General features: G+C 35.8%; 5 protein-coding genes and 1 non-coding gene across 11 annotated transcripts; 3 read left to right on the top strand and 3 right to left on the bottom strand.

Annotated features, from left to right (window-relative positions):
- Nucleotides 1–367: 367 nt before the first annotated feature.
- On the bottom strand, nt 368–2764 carry LOC109165431 (60S ribosome subunit biogenesis protein NIP7 homolog). 4 transcript variants are annotated; one of them, XM_019314182.1, is made up of 3 exons: nt 2660–2755; nt 2252–2402; nt 368–1281 (listed from the first exon to the last, which is right to left on the bottom strand). In XM_019314182.1, the coding sequence occupies exon 3, from the start codon at nt 1260–1262 to the stop codon at nt 699–701; it is 564 nt and encodes a 187-aa protein (XP_019169727.1). In that variant the 5' UTR covers nt 1263–1281; nt 2252–2402; nt 2660–2755; the 3' UTR covers nt 368–698. The 4 variants fall into 4 exon arrangements, with proteins under 4 accessions (XP_019169727.1, XP_019169725.1, XP_019169726.1 ...); XM_019314180.1 differs by having other exon boundaries at nt 2612–2710; XM_019314181.1 differs by having other exon boundaries at nt 2252–2451; nt 2612–2687.
- A 1277-nt stretch (nt 2765–4041) lies between these two features.
- LOC109165430 (RHOMBOID-like protein 10, chloroplastic) lies at nt 4042–6978 on the top strand. Its single transcript, XM_019314179.1, has 9 exons — nt 4042–4318; nt 4942–5177; nt 5480–5534; nt 5639–5719; nt 5801–5897; nt 6005–6072; nt 6150–6248; nt 6366–6407; nt 6626–6978. Exons 1-9 carry the CDS (start codon nt 4151–4153, stop codon nt 6767–6769), a joined length of 990 nt encoding a protein of 329 aa, XP_019169724.1. The 5' UTR covers nt 4042–4150; the 3' UTR covers nt 6770–6978.
- A 636-nt stretch (nt 6979–7614) lies between these two features.
- LOC109165429 lies at nt 7615–11944 on the bottom strand. Its single transcript, XM_019314178.1, has 5 exons — nt 11525–11944; nt 10252–10361; nt 9792–10160; nt 8558–9281; nt 7615–8027 (listed from the first exon to the last, which is right to left on the bottom strand). Coding segments are annotated over exons 1-5 (1452 nt in total). The 5' UTR covers nt 11772–11944; the 3' UTR covers nt 7615–8025.
- Nucleotides 11945–15621: 3677 nt separating this feature from the next.
- Nucleotides 15622–18334, bottom strand: LOC109164611 (transmembrane emp24 domain-containing protein p24delta3-like). Its single transcript, XM_019313129.1, has 4 exons — nt 17976–18334; nt 16295–16507; nt 16054–16130; nt 15622–15946 (listed from the first exon to the last, which is right to left on the bottom strand). Exons 1-4 carry the CDS (start codon nt 18198–18200, stop codon nt 15802–15804), a joined length of 660 nt encoding a protein of 219 aa, XP_019168674.1. The 5' UTR covers nt 18201–18334; the 3' UTR covers nt 15622–15801.
- A 1082-nt stretch (nt 18335–19416) lies between these two features.
- Nucleotides 19417–23074, top strand: LOC109165720 (uncharacterized protein At1g10890). Of its 3 annotated transcripts, XM_019314611.1 has the most exons (5): nt 19417–19543; nt 19635–19845; nt 20547–20765; nt 22202–22421; nt 22519–23065. In XM_019314611.1, the coding sequence occupies exons 2-5, from the start codon at nt 19706–19708 to the stop codon at nt 22783–22785; spliced, it is 846 nt and encodes a 281-aa protein (XP_019170156.1). In that variant the 5' UTR covers nt 19417–19543; nt 19635–19705; the 3' UTR covers nt 22786–23065. The 3 variants fall into 3 exon arrangements, with proteins under 3 accessions (XP_019170156.1, XP_019170157.1, XP_019170155.1); XM_019314612.1 differs by lacking the exons at nt 19417–19543; nt 19635–19845 and adding an exon at nt 20249–20470; XM_019314610.1 differs by lacking the exons at nt 19417–19543; nt 19635–19845 and having other exon boundaries at nt 20249–20765; nt 22519–23074.
- Nucleotides 23075–23641: 567 nt separating this feature from the next.
- Nucleotides 23642–23712, top strand: TRNAG-GCC. The gene has a single exon. It is a non-coding gene; the product is annotated as a tRNA-Gly (tRNA).
- The last annotated feature ends 1525 nt before the right edge of the window (nt 23713–25237 follow it).

Genomic DNA, 25237 nt, shown 5'->3' with positions numbered 1-25237 from the left:
AGTTGGTCTTGCAATTTTTTTCCACGTGGAAAAATATGATGTTTTCTTATGTAATTAATAAACATTTAAAAAGTAAAATAGAGTTAATAATTTTTTTTTAAAAAAAATGTTAAATAGACCAGCAAACTTTACCATTTTAAAAGTTTAATTATACCATCAACAATTTATTTTGATGCAATGAAACTTAAAATTGATTAATAACCTCTTATCACAGATCATTAGAGTTCCGACAATCCATTTCAGGCAAAAAAGTACATTAGAGTTCCGACAATCCATTTCAGGCAAAAAATACAACGGACCGGTCACTTTTTTACCTGAAATTTCTCCCTCGTATTGGCAGAAAACAGTGTTACAAAATCTATTCATGTTTGCCAAAGCAATTGACACATGGAATTATAGTATTAATTGATCAGCCGAAAACAGTATTACAAAATCTCTTAAACTACATCATCAATAATAAAAGCCATATTTCATGGGAAGAAATGAAAAGCTCAAATCCTCCCCTAAGATATCCAAGCATAATAGGAATCAATCTAAAATGTCAATGCTCTGATCATAACACTTTGTAGAAAATGCAGGTAACAGCAACAAATATCAGTTATCAAAATTGATTTACACTGGAATGTTGCAAAGATGATTTCCCAAATGAAGACTTAACCCACAAACTGAACCAATTCAAGCGGTAATCTTTTCCGGTTTTAAAGTTCATCCTCCATCCTCAGGTACTCCCCAATATCAGATTGGTGCAACACCACATTCCCATTAGGATCCAGCTTCCTACAATCTTGTGTACTCTTAGCAGCAACGCCGAATCCCAGTGGCACATCGGACATCGAGAACACCACAACCCCATCATGCTCGTTGACATTCTCTGTTATCCTACCGACACCACCTTTCAACACATTGTTTCCGTATAGGAAGCTCATCTCAGACGTGGGTTTTAGCCAAACTTTGTGTTTTGCATGTGCAGCTATCAAATTCAGCGACTGGATTGTTAGGTGAAACTTGCCTCCTTTAGTGAATTTCCCTATTTGGGTCCCCAGCGAGATCAGATTATCTCGTTTTACGTTAGTGGCTCTCTTCACGAGGGACTCCGACACATAGTAGACTCGATTCCTTTGGAGACGGAAACAGTACCGCCCTGGAGCTGGGTCGGGACCTTCATGAGATGGGCTATCCACAATGTTCTTCAGATTGTTTCCCACAAATTTAAAGAGCTTTTCAAAAACTTGGGTGGTCTCACTCTCATCCAATGGCCTCATATTGGATTCCTTCTATTTCCTGTTTAACATTCACTCTTAAACCTTAACTTGAATTTAAAACAAGAAATCCTATTTAGAATTACTGATAGTAGATCACAGATACAAGGATAGGCTACAAATCTATATAAACACAGAAACTGAGCTGTCAAAGTGGGCTGGCGGAATGGGCTAAAATGCCCGTCAAAATATGGGCCTAGAGGGCAGGGCCAGCCCGCCTTAGACCCGTGGGGTTAGGCGGGGCTGCCAAACCAAATAACCAATAGTTATGCTGTGCAACCGTGTGCACCACATGGTGCACACGGTTGCAAAACGATGTCGTTTTGACTAAAAACGCGCGTCCCATTTTATATATATATAAATAAAAAAAAAATAAAAAAAAATCAGTTTCGATTCACCTCAACAGCATTATTATGGATATATAGTTATGAATTATTGTGGATATATAATTATGAATTTGTGGATATATAGTTATGAATTTATGGATATTTAGTTCATTCATTGTGGATGTTTAGTTCATTCAGTGTGGATATTTAGTTCATTCATTGTGGATTTTGTGTTATTCATTCAATGTGGATATATAGTTATGAATTTGTGGATATATAGTTATGAACTTGTGGATATATAATTCAAATTATGCAAAAAAAATGCTATTGCCGGGAATCGAACCTGAATTTTTTTTAAGTAGAACGCGCATTTTTAATCAAAACGACGTCGTTTTTGCAACCTTGTGCACCATACATGGTGCACACGGTTGCATTGCATAATTTGCGCTGCCAAACTTAACTTTGTGTGTCTGTGTGTGTTTTTTTGGTAAACAAAAAGAGACAATTTAATCACAAAATTGAATACTGAAATTTGAGAATGGAGTACTGAGATTTTACAATGAAACAAAGTCAACAATTAAATAAAATTAATAAAAATTACATATATTAATTTTTCTTATCTGGCTGTGAAATAAAATTAATTAAAGTACTGAAACATATATTTACCTGGCTGTGGACGGAGTGCGACGGAGATGCTCGACGCACCGGAGTGCGACGTCGTTTCTGGCTGCAACACACCGGAGTGGCTCACGGACTGCAGTTCTGCGTCGTTTCTGCGGTTCTGCCGGTGAAGGAAGGAAGAGAGGAAGGCACGAAGCTGGGAAGGTGATTAAGTAATTATCTCACAATCCGCAATGACTCATCAACTTTAAAGAGCATTGAAAAATTCATAAAACCAAAAAACCACATTAATCCATTTTTCAGCTATAACAAAAAGTAAAGAAGGAAAACAATCCACTAAACATCACATTTTTCATCAATTCTAGCATATTGAACAACAATAAAGTACTTCATAAAAATACTCACATAGCCTAGTTTATTCCATGAATACCGAGTGCGAAGATGGAGGCATACCTGGGCAGAAGCTTTGTCGGAATTCAAGTATCCAGGGTTTTGTTCAGACTAGGGTTTTAGTCAGCGATTTGGGATGTTACATATGGGCCTGAGCCCCGAGACATAGCCCATGAAAGCCCATTTTCCAAGCTAAGTGCGTAATCGAGTCAAACCGAACTCAAATAGTCAAAGTTTTAAGCTTATTTTGATTTTTTTTTTATATAGTTAAAATCTACTTAACCAAACTCTACATTTTTCATTCCAAAAAAAAAAAAAAAAAAAAAACCTCACATTTTTAACTCATATCAATTCTATAACTCCAACTATTCAAACTCGATTTAACTAAAATTGATTTCAACTAAACATAATTTTAAGAGTCATAGCATTCAAAATTTTTTATTTTTTAATTTTTTGAAATCATGAAACAATTAGAATAAATTACTATAAAAGATATGAAACAAGTCAGGAAATGACAAAGTCGAGAATTAGTCTACTGATAGACTCTAGCAGCTAAAGTATGAACAATCAAATTAAATTGTCTAGTAACTAAACGGAACAAGCAAACTAAAAACGAAGACATAAGATCCAAGCAATCATCAATTACAACTCCAACATGAGATCTAGGCATGATTGGAGAAAAAGTAATATATAGCGATGCAGAACCGAGCAATCAGTGTGTAAGACTACAATAGCAATTTCACAATCTTTTAACTACAATAGGGCCTATTTGCAAGTAAGGGATTCCGCCATGAGAACATTGGAGCAAAATGACAGTCGTCCGTTTGTGGTTGCAATAAAACCACCTTCGCCCCAGATCAGAACTGCACAATAAGTTGTCGATCCTTCCGTCGAAGAGAATCTCACATTGAAATAACAATGTGGCGCGCCACTCGTTCTGATGTCTGTTGATGTGGTGTTGAGGGGGGAGGGGTCGACACTGGGACAGTAGGACCAGCGGCAGATTCTCATGCGTTGACAGTAGCAAGAGCCTTCTCCAAACACCATTCGGCCGTTGCATACATGCATCCCACGCCGCATTGTTCCGAGCCTTCCAAATGTAATAGAAAAACATCAAAAACGTTCACAAGGATATCCATGTTAACACACTCATAGCATTTTGAAACCAAGCAGAAAAAAGAATTCCCAACCACACAATAAGTGAAGAGATGAGGCTCGTACCAAACAAATTATATAAATTCACATTCAATAAAAGAGTGATCAAATTTGATAAATTTTGAATAATTAATATACTAAATGAACAATTTTAAAAATTTTACATTACAATTAACAAGATCTCAATAATCACAAGACTAAAATTGAAATTAACTCTTCCTTAAATTAATAAAACTTGATAAATAAGAGAATAGTTTAGCTCGTTTACGCCCGGCAGCTAAACCATTTGAATGTTCCAATCTTACCCTCTTCCTAAGGGAGCCTTTGACATTAAAGCTGATGTGAAGTTGATATCATTGGTGGAAAACCAGGAGACCCGAAGGATCAAATTGCAGGGGAATGGTGGGTTCAGCAGCCGTGCCGTCCAATCCCAAGTTTCCCGCCCCAATTCCCCGTCGACTGGACGTCACCACCGCCCACCTCATCACCAACGCCGCCGCGCTCCGTCTTGGCAACTCCCTCTGTCGCCGTCTTCGTCTCTCGTGCCTGCTACGCTCCTCCTTCAAGGTACAAATGTATCCAAAGATGCTCCCTTGTAACTTAATTAGGTTAAATTCGTGCAAGTCTTTAAAAAAATGCACATTTTTATTCAATTTCCACATGTTCCTATCATTTTTAGCTTATAATTGGCAGCTCCTAGTCAAAAGAGCTGAATTGATCATATTGGTTAGATATTCAGCATAAAATCTATGGTTCTTGTAACTTAGTTGGGTTAAATTCATGCAAGTCTTGAAAAAAAATGCACATTTTTATTCAACTTCCAACTGTTTCTACCGTGTTTTAGCTTATAATTTGCAGCTCATAGTCAAAAGAGCTGAATTGATCATATTGAGTAGATATTAAGCATGAAATCTATGATTTTGTTTTTGAGTGACAAGGAAACCTGCAGCCACTACCCAAGGGTCTCTGCACGGGATAAACCCGCCTTATGACCCTAAGCAAAGAAATCTATGGTTTTTGTAACTTAATTGGGTAAAATTCATGCAAGTCTTGAAACAATTGCACATTTTTATTCAACTTCTACCTATTTCTACCATTTTTTAGCTAGTGATTTGTAGCTCCTAGTCAAATGAGCTGAATCGATCATATTGAGTAAGATATTCAGCATGAAAAGTATGGTTGTTGTACAGAATATTTGTCATCATGCTGGTGCTCCCACGTTTACGGCCCTTCAACTTGATGGGTTTGATCTTCTTGACTGGTCACGGGATGTGCTCTCTACTGCGTGTATGAGCTTTTCTTTTATCAGTGGAGGTGGAAGTAGAAAGGATTCCAAAGGGTTTGGAAAGTCATACTCAAATTCATCTAGGCATTTCTTATCTAACGACCGGAAATGGACCAATCTTCTCCTAGCCATTAACATATTGTAAGTATTGTGTTCTAAGTAGAATTTAATCTTTGGATCCTGCCATTTTTGTTTCCTTTAAAAAACGGAAGGTTCAAATTGAAAATGAAGAAACCTGTTAGCACCGTTGTTAAATTATATCATTCTTTAAGCAATTTACATGTAGCCCATGCTCCAACTATTGGGTAAAAAAACTATGACAAATGAAAAAGAAGATTCTAAATCAATGTTATTTAAATTGATATAAGTGATTGAGCATGGTCTGAATATTGATGGTGTTGTACATAGATAAGTAAACATTATCTATCTCAATTTATGTTCAGAGCTTATATTGCTCAAATTGGAACAAAAGGGCAACTATTATTTTTGGGAGCGAAGGTTAGCCTCTTATCATCTTTAGAAGTCTTTCAACAACATAAAAGTTTTGTCTTCTCTATCAAGGATGATTTTATCTCCGACCATCCATTAGTATATGAGTGCAGATCAATAGTCTAATAGACAAAGGACAAATATGGAGGTTGCTTACTTGTTCGTTCCTGCATGCAAATGTCGGGCATCTCCTGGTAGGAATTGAACAAATGGTTTGCTGAAGTTGCGACTGATTTCTCGTTTTAAGGGATTGAAACAAGTATCACTTCTTTCAGGTCAATTGTTATTCCTTAAATTCTGTTGGACCAGCCATTGAGAAAATCAGTGGTCCGAGAAGATATATTGCTGTTTACTTGATCTCCGCAATTGCAAGTAACATCCTCTTCCTGTGCATTGTTTTCCATTTGAAAAAAAAAATGCAAAAAACAAAAACAAAAATACCGCTTCTTGATGCTGATTTCATGTTTGAGATGAACCAGGTTCAACATTTAGTTACTGGCTCAGTAAAGCACCTGCAGTTGGTGCATCAGGAGCAATTTTCGGACTAGTAAGCTCTTAAACTTTTGAATTGCAGCTTTTTGTAGATTTTCTTTGATGATGAGTTGGTGTTGGTGGCATTATCAGGTTGGATCTTTTGCTGTGTTTGTCTTGAGGCATAGAGGCACAGTCAAGGGCACCGAGGGGGATCTTGTTTATATAGCACGCATAATTGCTCTAAATATGGTAGGCATTCAATTCCTTGAAATTTTTATTTATGTTGTTAAAGCACAAGGGCGTTCTAATACTCTTTCTTATTACAATGTCACCTGTACCTAATTATAACACATGCCTTTCATGCAGGCCATTGGGTTTTTATCAAAAGGCATCGATAACTGGGGACATGTAAGTTCACCTATAACTGTTGGCTGCCTTCTGATTATACTTTATGATGTCTTATCTATGAAATAGTTCACTTTTGTTGTCTAATCGTCAATACCTAGGTTACACTCGTTCATTAAAGTATTATCTGGCGTTCGCTTACATAGACATTACCCGTAAGCATTAAGCTTTAGTTTCTTTTATGCCTGGTTTGAGTGTAGTTATTTTGATTGGTATTTCAGCTAGGTGGTTTAGTAGGAGGAGCTGCAACATCATGGCTCGTTGGTCCTGCATGGAAGCTTGAATCTGTGAGCGAAGGCCGGAGAGTCTTTGCTGACAAGGCACCAATCTTCTCTCTCATTAAGAGCAGAAAGACCAAGCCATAATTCAAATGAACTGGTTTGGGGCTTTTCTGGGAAGCTTCTGAGATATAACATGAAAATTTGAAACTGCTACAATCTATGTTTACTTGGTATGTTGTTGTGTCCTGCTCAAATTTTCTGTTCAATGATCTGATTTGTGTATTACTAAGTATGAAAAATGAATATTTGTACAGACTGCTGTTCTGAAATAACATGTCAAAAGTTATTCCTGATATTTGGGACTGCAATCAGAAGCCTGAATTCCTATATTCTTTTGGTGTATGAACAGATACTACAATGTAATAGAGCCAGTAACTCTCAAAAAAAAAAAAAAAAAATATTCTTTTGGTGTAAAAATATATTGAGAATCTTTCTTTTGATCTAACATTTGATTAGAGCATCCTCTCACTAGTCACTAGAGGAGATTTTAGTTGACTTTTGCGGTGATTAAAAGAGAAAACATGGGAGAGAGAAGAGAAATGAGGAAAAAAAGTAACAGATCTAAATATCTAATGCACCCAACAAGATTCTGTAGCTTCTGATTATAAAGTCTTTATTTTTTGTCGGACAGTGAGTCCCACAAAAAGTCAAGTCTAGCGGGGAGAACCAAGTCTCTCTCTCTTCCACATGGATGTAAAAACTGTAAAAATCATCCAAAATTCCCCTATTGGGGATGCTGTTAAGAATATGTTGAGATTTCCCAACAGGCCAAACTTAAACTAAATTGAATTGAACTTCAAGCCTTTACTATTCGAGCTCAACTTGATTACACCCCTAATCATGCTTACAATTACATTTAGATGGTGATAAAGGGGGTTGCAAGACATGCACAGAAACCACTACAAATTCACAGGCAAAGGGTTGCAGACTTTTGAGGTTAATTACATAAAATCATTTCATGGTAGAAACTCCCTGTTAATATATCTGACTACTAAGTTAAGGTATAAAACATTCAAACCAAAGCATAGTTGTCACAATAACTTTTTACTATGTAATTGTGTTCTGAGGTCTTTTACACACTTTAATTCACTCTGGATTGCAGGCGTTCAAAAGGAACCAGCGCATTACAATTGGTATCCCATTGAAAACCTGCAACGAAGCGCTAAGTTTCAAATAATTGGTTTTATAAGTTATGTTCCCTTCGGGAAAATTTTACTGTACTTCGTGTGTTGAGGGGGTAACACCAAGGCCTGCCACCTTTTGGCTTTGACCTGCTACTTCTCATAGTTCACATCACTAGCCTTTGATAATGCATCAACCTTTCTGCCAAAGCTGCTACATCCTAATGAAAACAAAATGTGACCATTCATAAATCATTTTAGGCATGGAATCATATAATGTGCAAATAACTTGTCATCACATCCAATAGGTAAGGAATGTTAAGACTAACAGCATGTTTGGTTCATAGAATAGGCTTGGAATGAAATAACATTCGTGGAAATGTGCATATTATATTGTTTGGTAAGTTTCTTTATTCCCGGGAATGAGATATTCCCTTTGTGCAAGGGGAATAGATATTCTAAAGGGGGCTGGTATTAGGCTATTATTGAGCTTTCGGGAATACCTATTTTTTGTTAATGTCTAATTTGCCCTTAATTAATAATTTATGTTTGATATGTCAAGAGGATCATAACCAGGTGGTATACATCAAGCACTAATACTACTTCTACTCAACTTGCTTTTATAGTTAATAGCTATTTATAGGAATTATAGACCTAGTTCCAACTAAATGCCAATAAACAGTGTATGGTAATTGGTAAATGACATAGATAAAGCATACAAGTATTAGTTTTCAATATTGTGACAACTTACATGATAGAGAAGATGACATTGAGGGCGGAACTTGAGGTGAATACATGAAACCTTTGCGGTTTCCTTTGTCCTGGTCTCCATTGGAGGCATGTGATAAAATAGGTAGAGGAGACGGAGCTAGGGGCATCTTCTGAACGTGACTTGTATGTTGAGGATGAGTATGCAAAGGAGACATATAATTAGGAGCCGTATTGAGACCATGAGAAGTTGGGGATAAGTTTGGTGGAATTCTGGAACCACATGGTCCAGTGGATGGCACATGTGGTGCATGAGTATCAGGCAATGCTGACAAAGAATAGTCAGGCTGTCTTGCAGCAGTTTGGCCATACAAGTGGTTAGCATCAGATGGTTGTGAAGTAGGACACTCGCAGCAAGGCGTTAAGTGACCAAAGTCGGGTAAGTGGGCCGGAGATGGAGATGGAGATATTGATGGTCCCTCGGGATCATTTTGCACTGGAGCTGGAGATGGAGCTGGAGAAGGAGCTGGTGGTGAAGCCTGCAGTGAATGATTTAGAAAGGACGATAGACTTACTTCCTTAACCTTGCCAAAAACAGAGTTATTAAGGCCAAGATTCATTGCAGGAGAGGATCCAGTGATAATTCGAGCCAATTCTCTCAATCTTTCCTGAGGCAGATCTCCTACATCTGAAACAATTGAAGCTTCAACCGTAACAGGGGGTTCCACCGTGGAGCCCTTTCTGCTGTTCACTTGTACGCATACATTCTGACAGAAGAAGAGAAAAGTGATAAAGATATAACAATCACATATATGATGTATAGCTTTATGAAAAAACAATGTTAATCAGCTAAGGCGTTCTCACATGCAATGCCATGCCTACAAAAGAAACCTCAGAAAAATACAAGGCACCAAAAGAGCTACAACGTAATCTGTCATTCTCATTATTGTTAACCTGCTAAGACAAATAATGCTTTGACAGAATGTGTATTTTCATCATGCCATTGTGCCAACAAGACCCAGATGTGCGTTTACATAATTCTCGTGCATCTATTAAAACTCAAGATGGAGAATATGAAAGTTCATGAACAAGTTCCGAGATAGAAAGGCTGGCAAACCACGGTCAATTTTGTTTAAATCAGTAAAATTGAATCTGACAAACAACACATCTAAAATACGAGCAGGCAATCCCAAACAAATAAAACGTCAAGTTCACAAGATCTAAGTATTCATGCACATATAGAATATATGTTGAAAAGCGAAGAAATTACAGTATACCTCGTATGGCTGGAGATGTAAGCCTGACCTCAGCTGCTTTTTGAACTCATCAAAATACTCTTTTATTTCACCAATTGAATTATTGAGAGTAAACTGGAAGAGAACCTGCTCTTGCCAAAATGGAGAGTGAGGGTCAGGATTTAACGTCACTCCACCTGGAAACTTTAAAATCTGAAAAGAAGATGGGCGTCCGAAAATTGAGGTGGTCAAAATCAAATTAACTTGTTGAAGAAACACATCTAGAAGAGAAGATCTCAGCAAACTTAAGGACGCTGGAGTTATAGATGTATCAATTGGATTTGAAAGGACACCAAATGTCACATTAGTCTGGTTAGATACGCCTGCCTGATGCACAGATAGAATTGCAACCTGCAGCCAATTATCAAATTACTTTTCACTGCACTAAGAAGATAGATAGATAGACAAAATACATACTTGAGATGTTGAAAATAGCAAAAACCTTTGTAAAAGGGACTCCTATCTCCCCAAATATATCGTATTCTAGTCTAGCAATGTATGGAATTAGATCTGAAACTGTTTTATCCAGCTCGAAGTATGCTTGTACAGAGGCTGGAGTGAAAAAAAAAAAAAAAAGTAGCAATGAAGCCATCAAAGACAACAACGATCAGTTATAAAGAACAAAAGGCCAGAAAGTGTCATGAACAGTTATATTTCACTGATAACTGTATATGTGATCAAAAGTAACAAGGCAGAACCTTATAAAGCTAAATCTACCAAAACTATTTGGTCATTTTGATTTCCAAAGTATTTCGAGCACCTACAATGCTGAAAGCAAATCTCCAATAGATACTCCAATTTCAGCAAAACTGCTATGCATTTACACTCATAAAGAGATGGCAATTATTTCAAAGCATCAAAAGCCAAGACCAAAAACATAAAAAACTACACACAACCTAGCACACCCAAAAGCTTAAAGAAAAGGCAAAGGCCCTGTTTGGTAAAATAGTTAGCCTATAGGCCAATTTTGGCTTATTTGATCACTATTAGATCTTTGATTTGGTTATTGTAACTCCAAAATGCTAAAATTCAAAAAGCTGTTCAAAGCAACTTTTTCAATTAGCTTTTTGAGAAAATAAATTATATCAAACAGCTATCGGCTAACAACTAATTTACCAAACACTTTTCTACAATTAGCTAATGTTATAAACTAGTTATACCTTATAATTAATCCAATCAGCTAACAGCTAGCCGCCATCAGCTAACGGCCATTTACCAAACAGGGCCAAAATCTCCTATGAGGATCCATGAGACGTGCCGGGCTTTTCATAAGTATTACAGTTTCCCTTATAAGTATTACAATTTTCTTCATAAATAATTTTTCAACTCTTAGTATTAAATTTTGATTTAAAAGTATTAAAATTTTCATCTAAATTGTCCAGCATAAGTATTACATTTTCATCTTGATCCGACCCGTAAGTGGACTAATCAAGGCATCGAGCATTTCAATTTCCAAAATTCCAGTACATTAAACATAAATAACATGCTTTTTACATACCCAATTTATGACATCGCGGCATAGCCCGTGTCCGTAAACACGCAGACTATCCAAAAGGGAAAAAGACCCGAGCATTTTCGATTTTCTATTCGCGAAACCCTAATTACACAACAAATAAGTTCAAATACCGAACAGAAAGTTTCCCCAACCACTGAAAACGAAACTACAAGTTTACAAAAACATAGAAATTGAAGTGTTAAAGTTGGCGAGAACTCACAGCCGAGCTTGATTGAGTGATTTGCATCAAACCCGGATTGGTTAGAGTGACGAGGAAGGACCCAGAACAGCGCCGACAGAAATACAGCGATGCTCAGCAACAAGATGAAGAAACACTTGAAACTGAAGAATCTACAGAGACCCATTGAACATCTCTCGCAGAAGAAAACTGCGGAGCCGTCCTCTCCGGACCCATTTTGCAGCTGCTGCAGATGCAGTGGCAGTCGCTGATCGTCCGATTTCCCCATTCGCTGAGCATCTGGAACAGTGTACTACTAGTATTGTGCGCTCTCACTCCTCCCTCTCTCTCTCTCTCTCTCTCTCTCTCTGTCTCTGTAGAGTTCAGAGTTTCTATATATGTTCTTTTCTCTCTCTACCAAATGGAGAGCAGACTGTCCACTCAGCGCTGTTAATGGGTGACGAATATATACTTTATATATCTTTATTTATTTATTTTCAATTTTTTTATAACCCGACTTCCTCACGTCTGCAAATATATATTTAGAATTGTTATACTATCATCAAGATTTACCTATAAGGTGTAATTTGATCTTAAATGACATATAAATTGTGTAATTTTAATATTGAAATTATGAATTTTTAGAATATAAAATATGTATAGTTTTGTATTGAGTAACGAAGTTAGATGGATTCAATTAAAAGAAAAAATACAGAGTAATATATATGAGGAATTTATTTATTTATTTACATTAAGTATCACAACTTACGCAAAATTAACCATAAGCCCTTAGAACTTTTGACCTAAAGTCACTGTAGGAGATAAATCGTGAATTGCCATGTCAGAATTGGTGCTCCATCTCAACTAAAAGCCCCCTACGTGTGCGGGCAGATTACGTAAATCGTAGTCACTTTTTTTATTGGGTGACGCTCCATCTCAACTAAAAGCCCCCTACGGGTGCGGGTCGTTTACGTGGACCTCGAACCCATGGCTCTAATATCAAATTGAAGCATGTGCTTCATCTCAACTAAAAGTCTAAACTGATAATTGTATTGCACATTTATGTTTATATATGTTATATGCTCAACAGTTAGTTTCCAAGTCCTTATCCCTGTCAGTACATTTTATGTACAATGAGTTTTTATTTCTTTTGATCAGCTAAGACCTCCCAATGATCCTCTTACGTTCTCAGTAGAATTTGAACCCCATATTATCATTGAAATAATACATGCATTAAGGTGATCGATCGGTTCAACTAATTGAATTTATTTAGTTATGAGATTTATTGAGTAATTCAAAGCAAGTTTAAACTCATAATATACAAATTTGCATGGATCTACCTTTCTTAGCTCATAGTGCGTATTGTCATGTATTCAACTCATTTTTATAGTTGGTACTGATCTTGCCAACTCGTCAACTTTTTGCAACTTCGTCCCTATTTGTTTTCCAATCGTGTTTGAACCCATTAAGTTGTGCAAATAGTTTATTTTGAAAGTAACGTTTTGATCACTTCTGTTAATATTTTTTATTGGGACCCTTGTTTGAAAATGTTGGTTTGGTCATATTTAAGGATGACATGAAGTTATATAATAGCTGGATATGCTATGGCTAAGGAACGTGGATGTGAAGCAAAGTTAACAGGAAAGGTGTGGGAGAGAATGCAAAAAGAATATTAGAGATTGGATTAAAACGTCAAAAAGTGTAATTCTTATCAGTGGTCACCACCAGCCATATATCAAAGTGGGTTCAAGTGATGTCAATGGTTGAGAAGTAGTATAAAATTGGGGTAAATTTAGACAATTTATCAGACTGTTTACTTGGTAATTACAAAGTTACAAATTTAATTATCAATGAAAACGATTGAATTGGTCGAATAGTTGATTTGGTAATCACAAATCTAACTAGTAGCCTTCTCAATTTGATCTGATTTATTTTTTTGTGATCCTTTGTTAATCATGGTCACAAGGTAAATAGTGCACAATAGACTTTTTAATATATATATATATATATATATATATATATATATATATATATATAACTAGTATAATTTTTTTTTTGAAACACTAAAAAAATAAAAATAAAACTAGTATAAAATTTAAATAAAATAAGAATATTTTGATTTTATGGGCACAACCTTTCTCGGTAATTGGAACAAAGCTATTTGTCCTAATTTTTATTCTTAAAAAAAAAATTATAATGCGTTAAAGTATTAGATTTAATAAAGTCAAACATCATGCATAAAAAGCATATCGTTGTCAACTTTGTGTCCACTGCTTCTTCCCATTACTTACATTTGTCTTACTTATTATTTATTGATAATCCTTCTTTATTTATTTTTTTTAATATTTTTTACTTATTTTAAAATTTAAAATTTTGTGTTTAATAGTACTTCTAGTGTAATTTTTAAATGTATAAATTTTGTATATTAATACTAAACTTAATATTATAAAAAATTGAATTAAAATAACTTCAGTCAAATTTTGTTAACCGAACCGGATCAAACATAAAATAATACGAAAGGAGTATTATTTTTATTTCAAATAACAATGATAACTGAAATGAGACTGATGTATGTCTTTTCGAATTCTCATCGTGTTCATAAAAAGACTGATATAAGCATAGATTGAATGACATGCAACTCATTATAATGGACTTATTGTTATGTTAAGAGGTTAACATTAGGATTTATATATACTTTTATAGCAATAGTCTTTTAAAAAAAATGGTATAAATAGCATTGATTCACAATATTTTTCTCTTTTTTTTTTTTTGGGTAATTTCCCTTTTTCGTTTTCAACTAGTCTTTTGCAAGCTTTACAGTTTACATTATCTGTTCATCTGTTGTGTGTATTTGCTTGGTGGATTGGTTAGGCTTTTCCATCATGGTGGGGGTGATTGATTATCCATTTTAACTTCTTGGGGTTTACTCAACCCATTATGGAGAAAGTATTTTGGAATATAATAATATATATAAGGGGGTGAATGACATGCAAAAAAGTTGGCCATTCCCATCCATACAAGTGGATTATTATGGATTAATTATCATATCGTGAATGTGGACGTTTCTTGGTTGTGATGATGAGTAGGAGTAGGCATCATATTCCATAACCAAGTCACCTAATAAATTATAGGATAAATGACATTTCAATTAAAAAAAAAAATCATTACTTACAATTGGATATATAAGAGAAAAAATTCTTGAAAAAATCTTATTCACGCGAGTAAAATGATGATGTGAAGATGGGAGAGACAATAGTGCAGTAGGCATGATGTACTCTTCACATGCACTTTATTGATTAACTGCATTCTTTGCAAGTATACTCTAACTGGGGCATAGAAAAGTGATAGACAACTATTTACTATTTTCGGTGTATAAAAAAGTGATAGACAACTATTTGCTATTTTCTTGACTAGCCGCACTCCTTGCATGCATGCTCCAACTAGAGCATAGGAAAGTGATAAACAACTGTTCACTATTTATTAAGTAATCTATTTTTAGTTATTTGGATATTGTGGAAGGAAAACATGAGAGATATATGATGTAGTCTACTAAGATCTTAAATTCTAAGGTTTGTTATTTGGATATTGTGGAAGAAAAACATGAGAGATATATGATGTAGTCTACTAAGATCTTAAATTCCAAGGAACCAATCTTGATGAGAAGGTGATGTGGGAAGACAATTGAAGAGTAGCATTGGAAATATATGAAATAGTTTCCTAAGATCTTAAAGCCCAAGGAACCAAACTTGAGTTGTTATAGCATGGACCAAGGTCCACCTTGCAAGGTGCTCTTGTAAGGGGGAGTCTAGTCATAAACTATATATAAACGGTATATTTTTAATATTGAAATTGTGAATTTCTAGAATATAAAGTATGTTTCTAAGTCAAAACACATAACAGCTATAGAAAAGAATTTGTGAATACAATACAAGGTCATCGTATAGTATTTGAAAGGAAGCAAACACACGTAATACGATGAGGAATATACCTAGTTGTACCAAGAACTGTTAGGACGAGTTTTCAAATAAGGTTGTTGCCACAGTGAACACAGCACCAAATGCTGAACAGACTAGCACTCTGGTATCATCACTAATGTGGGAAGAAAGATGGCAATGAAATTTCATCTCATGAAGAGCAACTGCAACAAACTCAGATGAATTTTTATACGATATTTGCAAACTCAATCTTTACGTGCTTCATTATCACATACAGAAGAAGCTGAACAAAGCTTCTGTTAGATCAAAATTTTAATCCTCCGAGGAAAGTGACAAAATCGAAAGAAGAAAGAGCCCTAACAAACACGATTAGCAAAAGCCAGACTAAATCAGCTTCTTCTTTTGGAAAAATTGCTTCAAATGCAATATTTGCAGAAACGAAACCCCAATGCAGACGCCCAAGGACATGATACTGAACCAAGCCACTCGAGAATTTGTTGTTTCGCTCACTGTCCGCATCTCTGCTTCTCTGAAAGAACACGAGAGAAGTTTTAGCTAGAGAAGAATGTTATGGGGTTGAGGTAATGCTTAGAAGGAAAATCGATGATGCAATTAAAGAAGAAAACAATCAATTACCTGGTCTTTAAGTATAGTAGATTTTCATGGATGGCCTCGACTGCACCTTCAAGCTTTCTTAACTCAAGCTCAATGCCCTGTTGGACGCAAAGAGAAATGTGAACAACACTGGTCAAATCCTCATGTATCAAGATGTTAATTTGGTTGCACAGTGAATCCCCAAGAGAGAAGAGAATAAGAGATTAGTTATAAGCCGATATTTAGACTTAATAGGTAAAATCAGCCAGTTTGATGATCTTACTTCTATTTTCTCCTTTCTTGCAACTGACTCCCAGTCTTTTGCAGCAATTCCAGTTTTCCAATCGAGGTTAACACTTAAACCCCCACCACCAGGGTTATGACCATCAACCCAGAAACAAGCTAGATAGTTGCCGGCCTCAGTAGTTGTGAAGGCAAACTGGCCGTGTGTCACATTCTCATTTGAATGAAGGGTGTTTCCATATGGCGACGTTACCTACAGCCAAAGAAAAGATGAAAATAATAATAATAATAATAATAAATATTTTTTTTAAAAAAAAGGCAAAAAGGGAAGGGTACAATTTTTACAACATTCTCAACCAAGAAAGAAGTGCATCATATTAGTCGTCATAAAGAATGCAGCTCCGCATCAATTTTCCATCAGATATCACTAAAATGTTCCAATTATAAGGAATGGTTTAACTCCAAAGATTAAAAAAAAAAAAAAATGTCTCCTACAGCAAATATATCTCCACCAATGGTTCTTGAGTCTCAATAACTGCAATAGCGAATAGCCTTCTTCCACTTTGAGTAACAGTAAGTGCACGCAATGGGAAACTAAGAATCGGTTCAGAATCATTCATTTCATAATTTATAACCCCTATACCCAACCCCAATCTTCCTAAACTTTTACTTTTCTTTTTCTGGCAAGGGCAAGTGGACCGAATGCCTTTGTCATGTAGTATCCCATATCTATGGTATCATCAGTTGGAGTTGCTTCAAACAAAGCTTGTTTTCTAGTTCTATGTGATATATAAACTGTTTGATAATGCAAACATTTTTTTAAAATAGAGACCACGTGATACCTATATCACATGAAACATTCACACGTCAAATATTGTTTGGCATGTGAATGCACGGTAAATCAACAATGTCGTATCCAGTCTCTTCTGAATTTTGGCATAACACTCATTTGAGTACTCAACCTACAACCCTAAAGCTTTTAATCTTACACTATTCAAATTTGAGGCAAAAGCAAAATTTTAGTTCTCACCCAAGGTAAATGAGTAGTAAACTCTAAAAATTAGAAAAAACTAAAACTAAACACAACTACAATAAGGTCTTCCTTTATCAACATAATAGAAATAGAATTCTTCTTCTTCTTCTTTTCCATTTCTTTAATTGAAGTTGCAAAAGATAATGCTAATGAAACATGATACTGATGGGGGCAATCCCAATCAAGTGACTTGGTAAGTAGTAACCACAAAGTTATAAGTTCAACTCCCGAGGGGTGAGGGGAGCCGCTACTGGATTTCTTGGTTGAGCGGTTCAGCCGTAAGCAACCTAAGCTGGTTTAACGGTGCACACACTCGGGTAGTAGCTGCAGGTTTCCCTCATCGCTCAAATACATGATACTGATAAATTTGAGTTCCAGTCATCCTACTACAAACCGAATTACTATTTTCTGTCTCTTGTTCTTAGATAAAGTCTTTTGATATACTCATATAGCCCATCCGTGCAAAATTACTACCAAGCAAAGAAAATGTCCGAAGTAGAACAGGGAAAATCATGAAGCTATTTGCGAAATAAATCACAGCAAAATTTCTCCTGAAGCTCACATCAAACTAAAACTTAGCTTCTACAAATATTCAAATCATGTCCAATCCAAATTATACAACAACAACAAAAATGCATATATGCTGCACGAGAAATATGCACAACGATTTCCTTAAAAAAGCCCTAACCTTGACGGAGATGGTGGGAGTGGGGTGGACATGATCGTCGGAAATGACGACGTAGTCGGCCAAGACGACGACGTTGTTGTGAATTTCCTCCGACACGCATTTGGTGCCGCTCCCGGGCAGATTTAACCATATGGCCTCTCCCATCTCTAACCACAAAGACAACGTCATCAATGGCAGTGCCCACATCGCCCATCCGCGCAGGCTCGCAGCATTTTCCACCATCATTTCCTTCCCGGAATCTCACTGTATATACAGTAGATGTTTATGGTAAATGATTACTATGGACCTACAGATCGAAGAGGTCTCTCTCTCCCCCCGGTCTCAGATTCATCTTTTCATCGGAGTGAAATTTTATTTGCTTGGGAACACAGAATTCTCGGAATTCCGTGAACGCGAACTCAGCAACCCGGTTCATGTGGGCTTTCCAATGGCCCGTGGGCCGTTCTTGCACCTCAGAATAATTTCATTAGCCGGATGAGACCCAATGCCCATTTTAAGGCAGATTATATTATGCACCGCGTATCAAAGAAACGTCGTTTTGTTTAATGAAAAAAATAGCATATGTTTCTCGTCGTTTCGCACAATTTCATAAAAAATAACTCTGTTATTCAATTTCATTTTATATACACTGCAGTTTCAGTTCAACACAATTACAGTTTCATTTCGATATAATTACAGTTTCATTTGATATTTATAGACTCCAATATGTGAAAATGTTATTTTGGTGCAAGTGCACTGCGGTCCACGATATAACGACCTATGGCGCAGAATGCATTATGCGCTCTAAAATTTCCTATTTTGTATGTACATAATTGTATAATAAAATACACATAAACTCCTAACGTAATACACATAATATAACATAATACATATAAACTCTTAACATGATACACATAAACTTTTAACGTAATACACATAAATTCTTAGGGCGCATTGTGCACCCTAGTGCATAATATAATTTGCCACTATTTAATTTTTGTTTTTGTTTGAGTTAATTCTATTTTTTGTCATTGACTTATACTAAAATTATTTTTCGTCCCTAATGTTTTTAGTAAATGGACAAAAAGTGCAACGTGATAATTTAAGAACAAAAAACGAGTATGATCAACACTTAGAGACAAATTCTACAATTATCCTATAATTTAGGAACGAAAAGTAAAATTTTCTTTAATTTTTTTAGAAAATACTACATCTATTTTAATTTTCTATTCATAACTTTTACTCTTACACTTAAAATATTGATATAAACATCTTTACAGGGATCTATATAAAAAAATTAACCTATCAAAATTTATCACATCATAAAATAAATTTAAGTGAGTAAGATTTTTGAATACATTACTAGAATCCATTTTCTTTTATCCAATAATCTGTTGCCTTGATAAATCCGTAGTTCCACGTTTCCTCGTACAATTTTGACCAAATTATTATAAAGGTCCTCCCTTTTTTCTTTCTTCACAATCTGGCCCAGAAATTTCCTCATATATTATCAATTGATTTGTAGGGTTTTTGCGTCTTATCCTCATGTCATGATCCTATACAGATCCGTCGTATCCTTGTTGTGACAGGTAATTTTCTATTTAAATGTTTCGATTTCTCAAATTCTCACATAGTTGTTGTTGCTAATTGTTTTTTGAAGTAATTTTGTTATGATTGCAGAAGAAAATTGCATCTTTGGATTTTGTTTGTGTGTTTATATAGAGTGATTGATTGAGGAGAAGGGAGCAGAGATGGGAAGGGATAGAGATAGGGATATATCGAGGTCGCCGGCGTATAGAAGGAGGTATTCGCCGTCGCTTTCACCGGTGGGGCACAGGTCTAGCCGCCGAAGCCGGAGAGAAAGAATTCGATCTCCTTATTCGCATAGCAGGTGATACCCGATTACTTATATGGCAGCTTATGGTAGCTCTGTACTGTTGATATGGTATCAATTTAGTTATGAAAATGTATTCTGATCAGTACTTTTTGGAAGAGTTTTGCTGATTCAATTACAGTTTGTTCAGGTCATCTATACATATGTGATTCTTGACAGTGTTGTTATCTAGGATTTTGTTGTCATGGAAGGACTTTCTGCCTTGCTCGAAAATTAGGATGTACTCCGTAATAAGTTCATATTGTTGTCTCTCTATAACATGTATTTGGACTCTGGAGAGTTAAAATGGAGATTGTTTTGAAGAATTTGTGGTTAGCCTAGGTTTTGGAATTTCTCTTCTAGTGAAAAGATTGCTGAGTGGACTGTGGGGGGGGGGGGGGGGGGGGGGGGGGGGGGGGGGGAAATTCTTTATAAATGCAAATTGGCAACATGGTTTTCTTCATGTGAAAAATTAAAAAGACAGTACTGTACTTCCTTTCATTGGTAAGCAATCAGGCGATGAGTGCCGATGGTTCAGTTCCAAATGATAAAAGACGCAGCTCACTGTTTATTCTTTGCAATCCAGAAGGTAACCGTATTTGCTGTTGTATTGGATTGTGCTGGTCCTGCTGGATGAGATGGGGTTTGTGTGAATGTGGATTTTGTAGCCATTGGTCTTCATTGTTTTTGTTGCTCAAATGGCATGTCTTTTTATACAGAAAAAGAAGCCGTTCATTGTCATCAAGACGCCACAAAAGTCGTTCTTTAACTCCAAGGCGACATCGAAGCCGCTCTCCAACTTCAAGGCGTCATAGGAGACAAAGAAGTAAGAGTACATCATTGTCTCCTATTGGTAAATCTTTGATATCAAGTACGGGATCAAGAGAGCGGAAGGATGATAGTGAAATGCTAAGAAAACAGGAAGAGGAAAAGAAAAGGTATATCTATAGTTTTTTAATCTTTTAGCTGTCTCTTTTTATTTTGATTTGTGTCCTGAACTGGTATAGTTATGTTATTGAGCTATGCTTGCGGAAAAACAAAATAGCTATGCTTATTCATTTTACTGATTGTGTTGGTCAATACTTTATTTGATGTACTTAATACTTTAGTTGATGTAGGATGGATCTGAGAATGCCTTTGCTATATCTGCTATTGTCTCTAAGTGTCTTAATCTGCAAAGCTCTAAGGCTTCCAAATGCTGGCACAATTTTTCTTTAATTACAGATTCAGATTGCCTCTTGGACTTTTTGGTTGATTAAAAGAAAACTCTCCACTATCTAATTGTCTTTGTGTATGCTTTTGTCATTCTCTTTTCCTCTTATTTTTTCATTGGCTTCAAGTCCTAAATTATCATTTTCCTTAATGAATTTGTTTAAACTATTCAGTTTTATTTAAGTTTTTTTTTTAATATTACCTTTTTGGAAGGCTGGAGGGCTGGGGGGGAGGGTTGGGGCGTCAAGCAAATTAATGACCTATTTAAAATTAAAACGCAGTCAAGAATGATGTATATGGTAAGAAAGTTAAAACATTTGCAAGTATTAAATAAACAAAGCAAAATTAGTCCTCCATATATTAAAAAAAAAACAATCAAATAATTAAAAACAGTAGGCCTCTTGTCAAAATTCTGTTTTGAGCAGCAAACAATATCTCTTTAATATTGTTTTTGCATCTATAGGAAATCAGGTTTATTAACTTGTAGCTGTTTATGCTAAAAATAATATATTGCCTGGCCTAATTATTAAATCTCCTCTCAATATTTACTGTGGGCTTTCAACAATCTTCAAATTCTATTCCCCATAGCCACGAAAACTCCGTCTTGTTTGTAGGATGTTCTCATGCTTAACTTAACATGATGAAAAATTTGGTCATATATTTTAACAACAGGAATTTGCTTTTCATAACTCTATCTTAATACAAGGCTTGAAGTTCTTTGGTGATTAGCTTCAAAACTGCGACAGGTTACTTTGCATTCTTCTCCACAGGCTTAATTGAAGGAAGTTACTGCTATATTCAACTTGTTATTTTTGATGATCAATTTGGATGCCTCGTTTACGGTTTATCTACTACTGTTCACCAGTTTGATACTCATCTGTTTCTACAGAATTCAGTTAAGAGGTATGCTATAAAGCATAAGAATATCTATTTAGTGCCTATGGCAAGTGAAGGTTAGTCTGTCATTCGTTTTAGTTATATATATCAAGGAAAAAGTGAAAGGAATTTTTTTTTTTCTCAAGTCAAAATCTCTTTTATTTTATCAATGTTCTGTTGCTCCAAGAGAGACATTAGAATTTTGGATGATGATGAGATTGAATATCCAAGTGTTTTCTGCACCACTGGCCTTCCCTTTGTTTGATATTCAATTCTCTTATAACAGGCGTCAACAGGAAGCAGAATTAAAATTAGTAGAAGAAGAAACGGAAAGAAGAGTGGAAGAGGAGATTATGAAAAAAGTTGAAGAGAAATTGAAGTCTGCCTACATCAAGCTTGAAATTGACAAGCGACTTGCAGAAGGTCGAAAGAAGCTTGTCATCGAGGTTGCAGCTCAGCTCGAAAAGGAGAAGGAAGCTGCTCTCATCCGGGCAAAACAAAAGGAGGCAAGTTCTTTTTCTTTGCAGTTTGTCTGGAAAAAGAAATGTGCAACAATACTGATGAACTGAGAAGTGACATGGTTTTATATATTTATTTGTTTAGGAGCAAGCTAAGAAGGAGAAAGAAGTGTTGGATAAGGTGCTCGAAGAGAATAGGATGAAGGTCGAAGAAGCACAGAGAAAGGAAGCTCTGGAACAGCAGAGCAAAGAGGAAGAACGATACATGGAATTGGTGGAGCTCCAACGACAGAAAGAGGAGGCAATGCGAAGGAAGAAGCAAGAAGAGGAGGAAGAACGCGCCAAACAAATGAAACTGTTGGGCAAGAACAAATCTCGACCAAAACTGTCCTTCGCTTTAGGGTTGAAATGAACAATGCCCTCGGCCTGAGTGGTGTCGTCGTGTTGGTGACTTGTCTTGTCCCAAAAGAAGGTGATTTGTAGTGGAACCGAAGCCGGGCAACCCCTGCCCTTCTTACCTTTGTTTCTGTAATTTCTTCTTTTCCTTTTTCTTTCTTAGTTTAACTAGGTTACAGTTTGCTGTATTTTCATGTGCTTTACCTTCATTTTTGACAGACAATCAATGTAATGCCCGCAGCTGATGTTAACGTGTGTGATAGTTTAGTATGCAATGGTCCAATGTATGGTTTACTTCTCTATTACTCCGTAGTTTCTTCTCATCCCACATTCCCACAATTTTGTTTTGGTTTATATATATTACTTTAATGATAATAATAATTAATAATAGAGAAAATGGTCAAATAGATCCTTAAATTTTATTTCAAAGGTCAATTAGCTCCCTAAACTTTATAAAAGTGTAATTAAAAATTAAACCCTCAAACATGTTAAATTGGGTCAATGAAGCCCAAAAATTCGGTAAATGACCTGTTATTATAGGTCATTTCAATTCCGGCAATAGATTGCGGCGACATTCTGGCGACCGGGGAAAAAATCCAGTCCGGCAATAGATTGAGGAAGAGAATTGCGAATTGAGATATTTATCATAATTATTTTTCTCCAAAATATGCAAACCTTACGACAACATGACGAAGCTAAAATTAACGATTTGTTGACTACATAGGTAAAATATATTTTTTGTTGAACATAAAATGTTCATCATTAAAAAATAAAAAAATAAGAGATAAAGATGGCTTAAGGTTTCTGCTCAAACAGCTGGATTCGATTTTACATTGTACATAAATAAACAATTTCTATCTAAATAGCACGAAGCACCAGTGGTCTAGTGGTAGAATAGTACCCTGCCACGGTACAGACTCGGGTTCGATTCCCGGCTGGTGCACTCGAGGAGCTATGACGAAAGCTGCGCTCTTGTGGTGGTTATTGGGTCGCCACGTGTGCCTGATATTGATCGGACGACAAATCGTGCATCTGAGCTCCTGCCTTTTAATTTTTTTCTCTCATATGAGAACTATTTTCCAGAACTTGTAGACAAATCTAAATCTGCTAGATTTGGATAGGAAATCAAATAAAAAATGAGTGAGATTATTTTCATAAATATTAACGTTTTGTTTATTTTTAACTATTAAATTTACTAGACCAATGATTTAGATTTGTCCAAACGTTCTCACTTTGGACATAGTTCTCACCTGATTATGGACACACCCATAATTCGAGTGAGTTCAAATTAAATGACATGTAACTCAAAATAGTCCATATACAGACCATGCCGTGATGGTTCAATTACTATAGCACGTGGACTATGTTTAGACTTTAAAATAATTCATGTGGGAAGAGTTCGGACCCACTCATAAAGAATAAACAACTTGCATAGAGCAATTTACTGGAGAGCAGCGATGGAGAAGAACGGTGCAGTTAAACTTAATGTAGACGTGGCTATTGATAAGGAGAAAGCTAGTATGCGATTTGGCCGTGTTTTGAGAGATAAAAATGGTGTTTTTGTTGCCAAGAGGGGTCCAGTGGAGGGGTGCTTTCTCCCTTGGGGAAGAAGAAGCGGTCGCGGTAAAAGAAGCTTTAAGCTAATTAATGAGTTGAGTTATGACCATGTCCATATTGAGATCGACTCGATTGTGGTGGTCCAAAGCCTAAATGCCATCGAAGGAGAATCTTATTTCTATTTTTTTTATTAGAGATATTAAAAACCTGCTAAGAGGTGTTTGTAGTCTTTATTAAATGATCGGCGAATCGAGCGGTCCATGAATTAGCTAGGGCCTAGGGAGTCTCTTTCTAAGCATAGTTGAATGGAATGATTTTCTAGTCCTCCCCTATCATATGTAACGTGTTATGTCGGGATTTGAATTAATGATATCATTGTGTTTATTTAAAAAAGAAGAAAAAGAAATTTCGAGTTGTTATACCATGGACCAGGATCCACCTTGAACGACGTATAAATTGTGTATTTTAATATTTAAATTGTGAAAATATAGAATATAAACTATATTTCTAAGTCAAAATACAAGAGATTTGTGAATACAATACTGAGTCATCAAATTATAATCTGTTAATGTTGTGTGAATGGAGTATTTAAAAAGAACATTTGAATACAAAATAAAGTAATCAATTACATATATGTTAACATTGTGTTCATAATGTAAAAATTATAAATTTTTAAAAGATAAACCATGAACAATTAGATACGGTTCCACAAAATAATTTACCGTAATTTCGTATTACTCTATTACGATGGCATAATTGGGCTGAAGCGCAATAAATATAGACTGATTACTGTATCGATCCAAACAAATGCGACTTTAGTGATCCGGTCGGCCCATTAGTAGTCTGATTGCAAATTATGGAGCGTTATGCTGTACAATCGTGTGCACCATGCATGATGCACACGTTTGCAA

Source organism: Ipomoea nil, unplaced genomic scaffold, assembly GCF_001879475.1.
Source record: "Ipomoea nil cultivar Tokyo-kokei standard unplaced genomic scaffold, Asagao_1.1 scaffold3069, whole genome shotgun sequence".
NCBI lineage: Eukaryota > Viridiplantae > Streptophyta > Magnoliopsida > Solanales > Convolvulaceae > Ipomoea > Ipomoea nil.
Note: the sequence above shows the minus strand (reverse complement) of the source record. Positions and strands in the feature narration are given on the sequence as shown.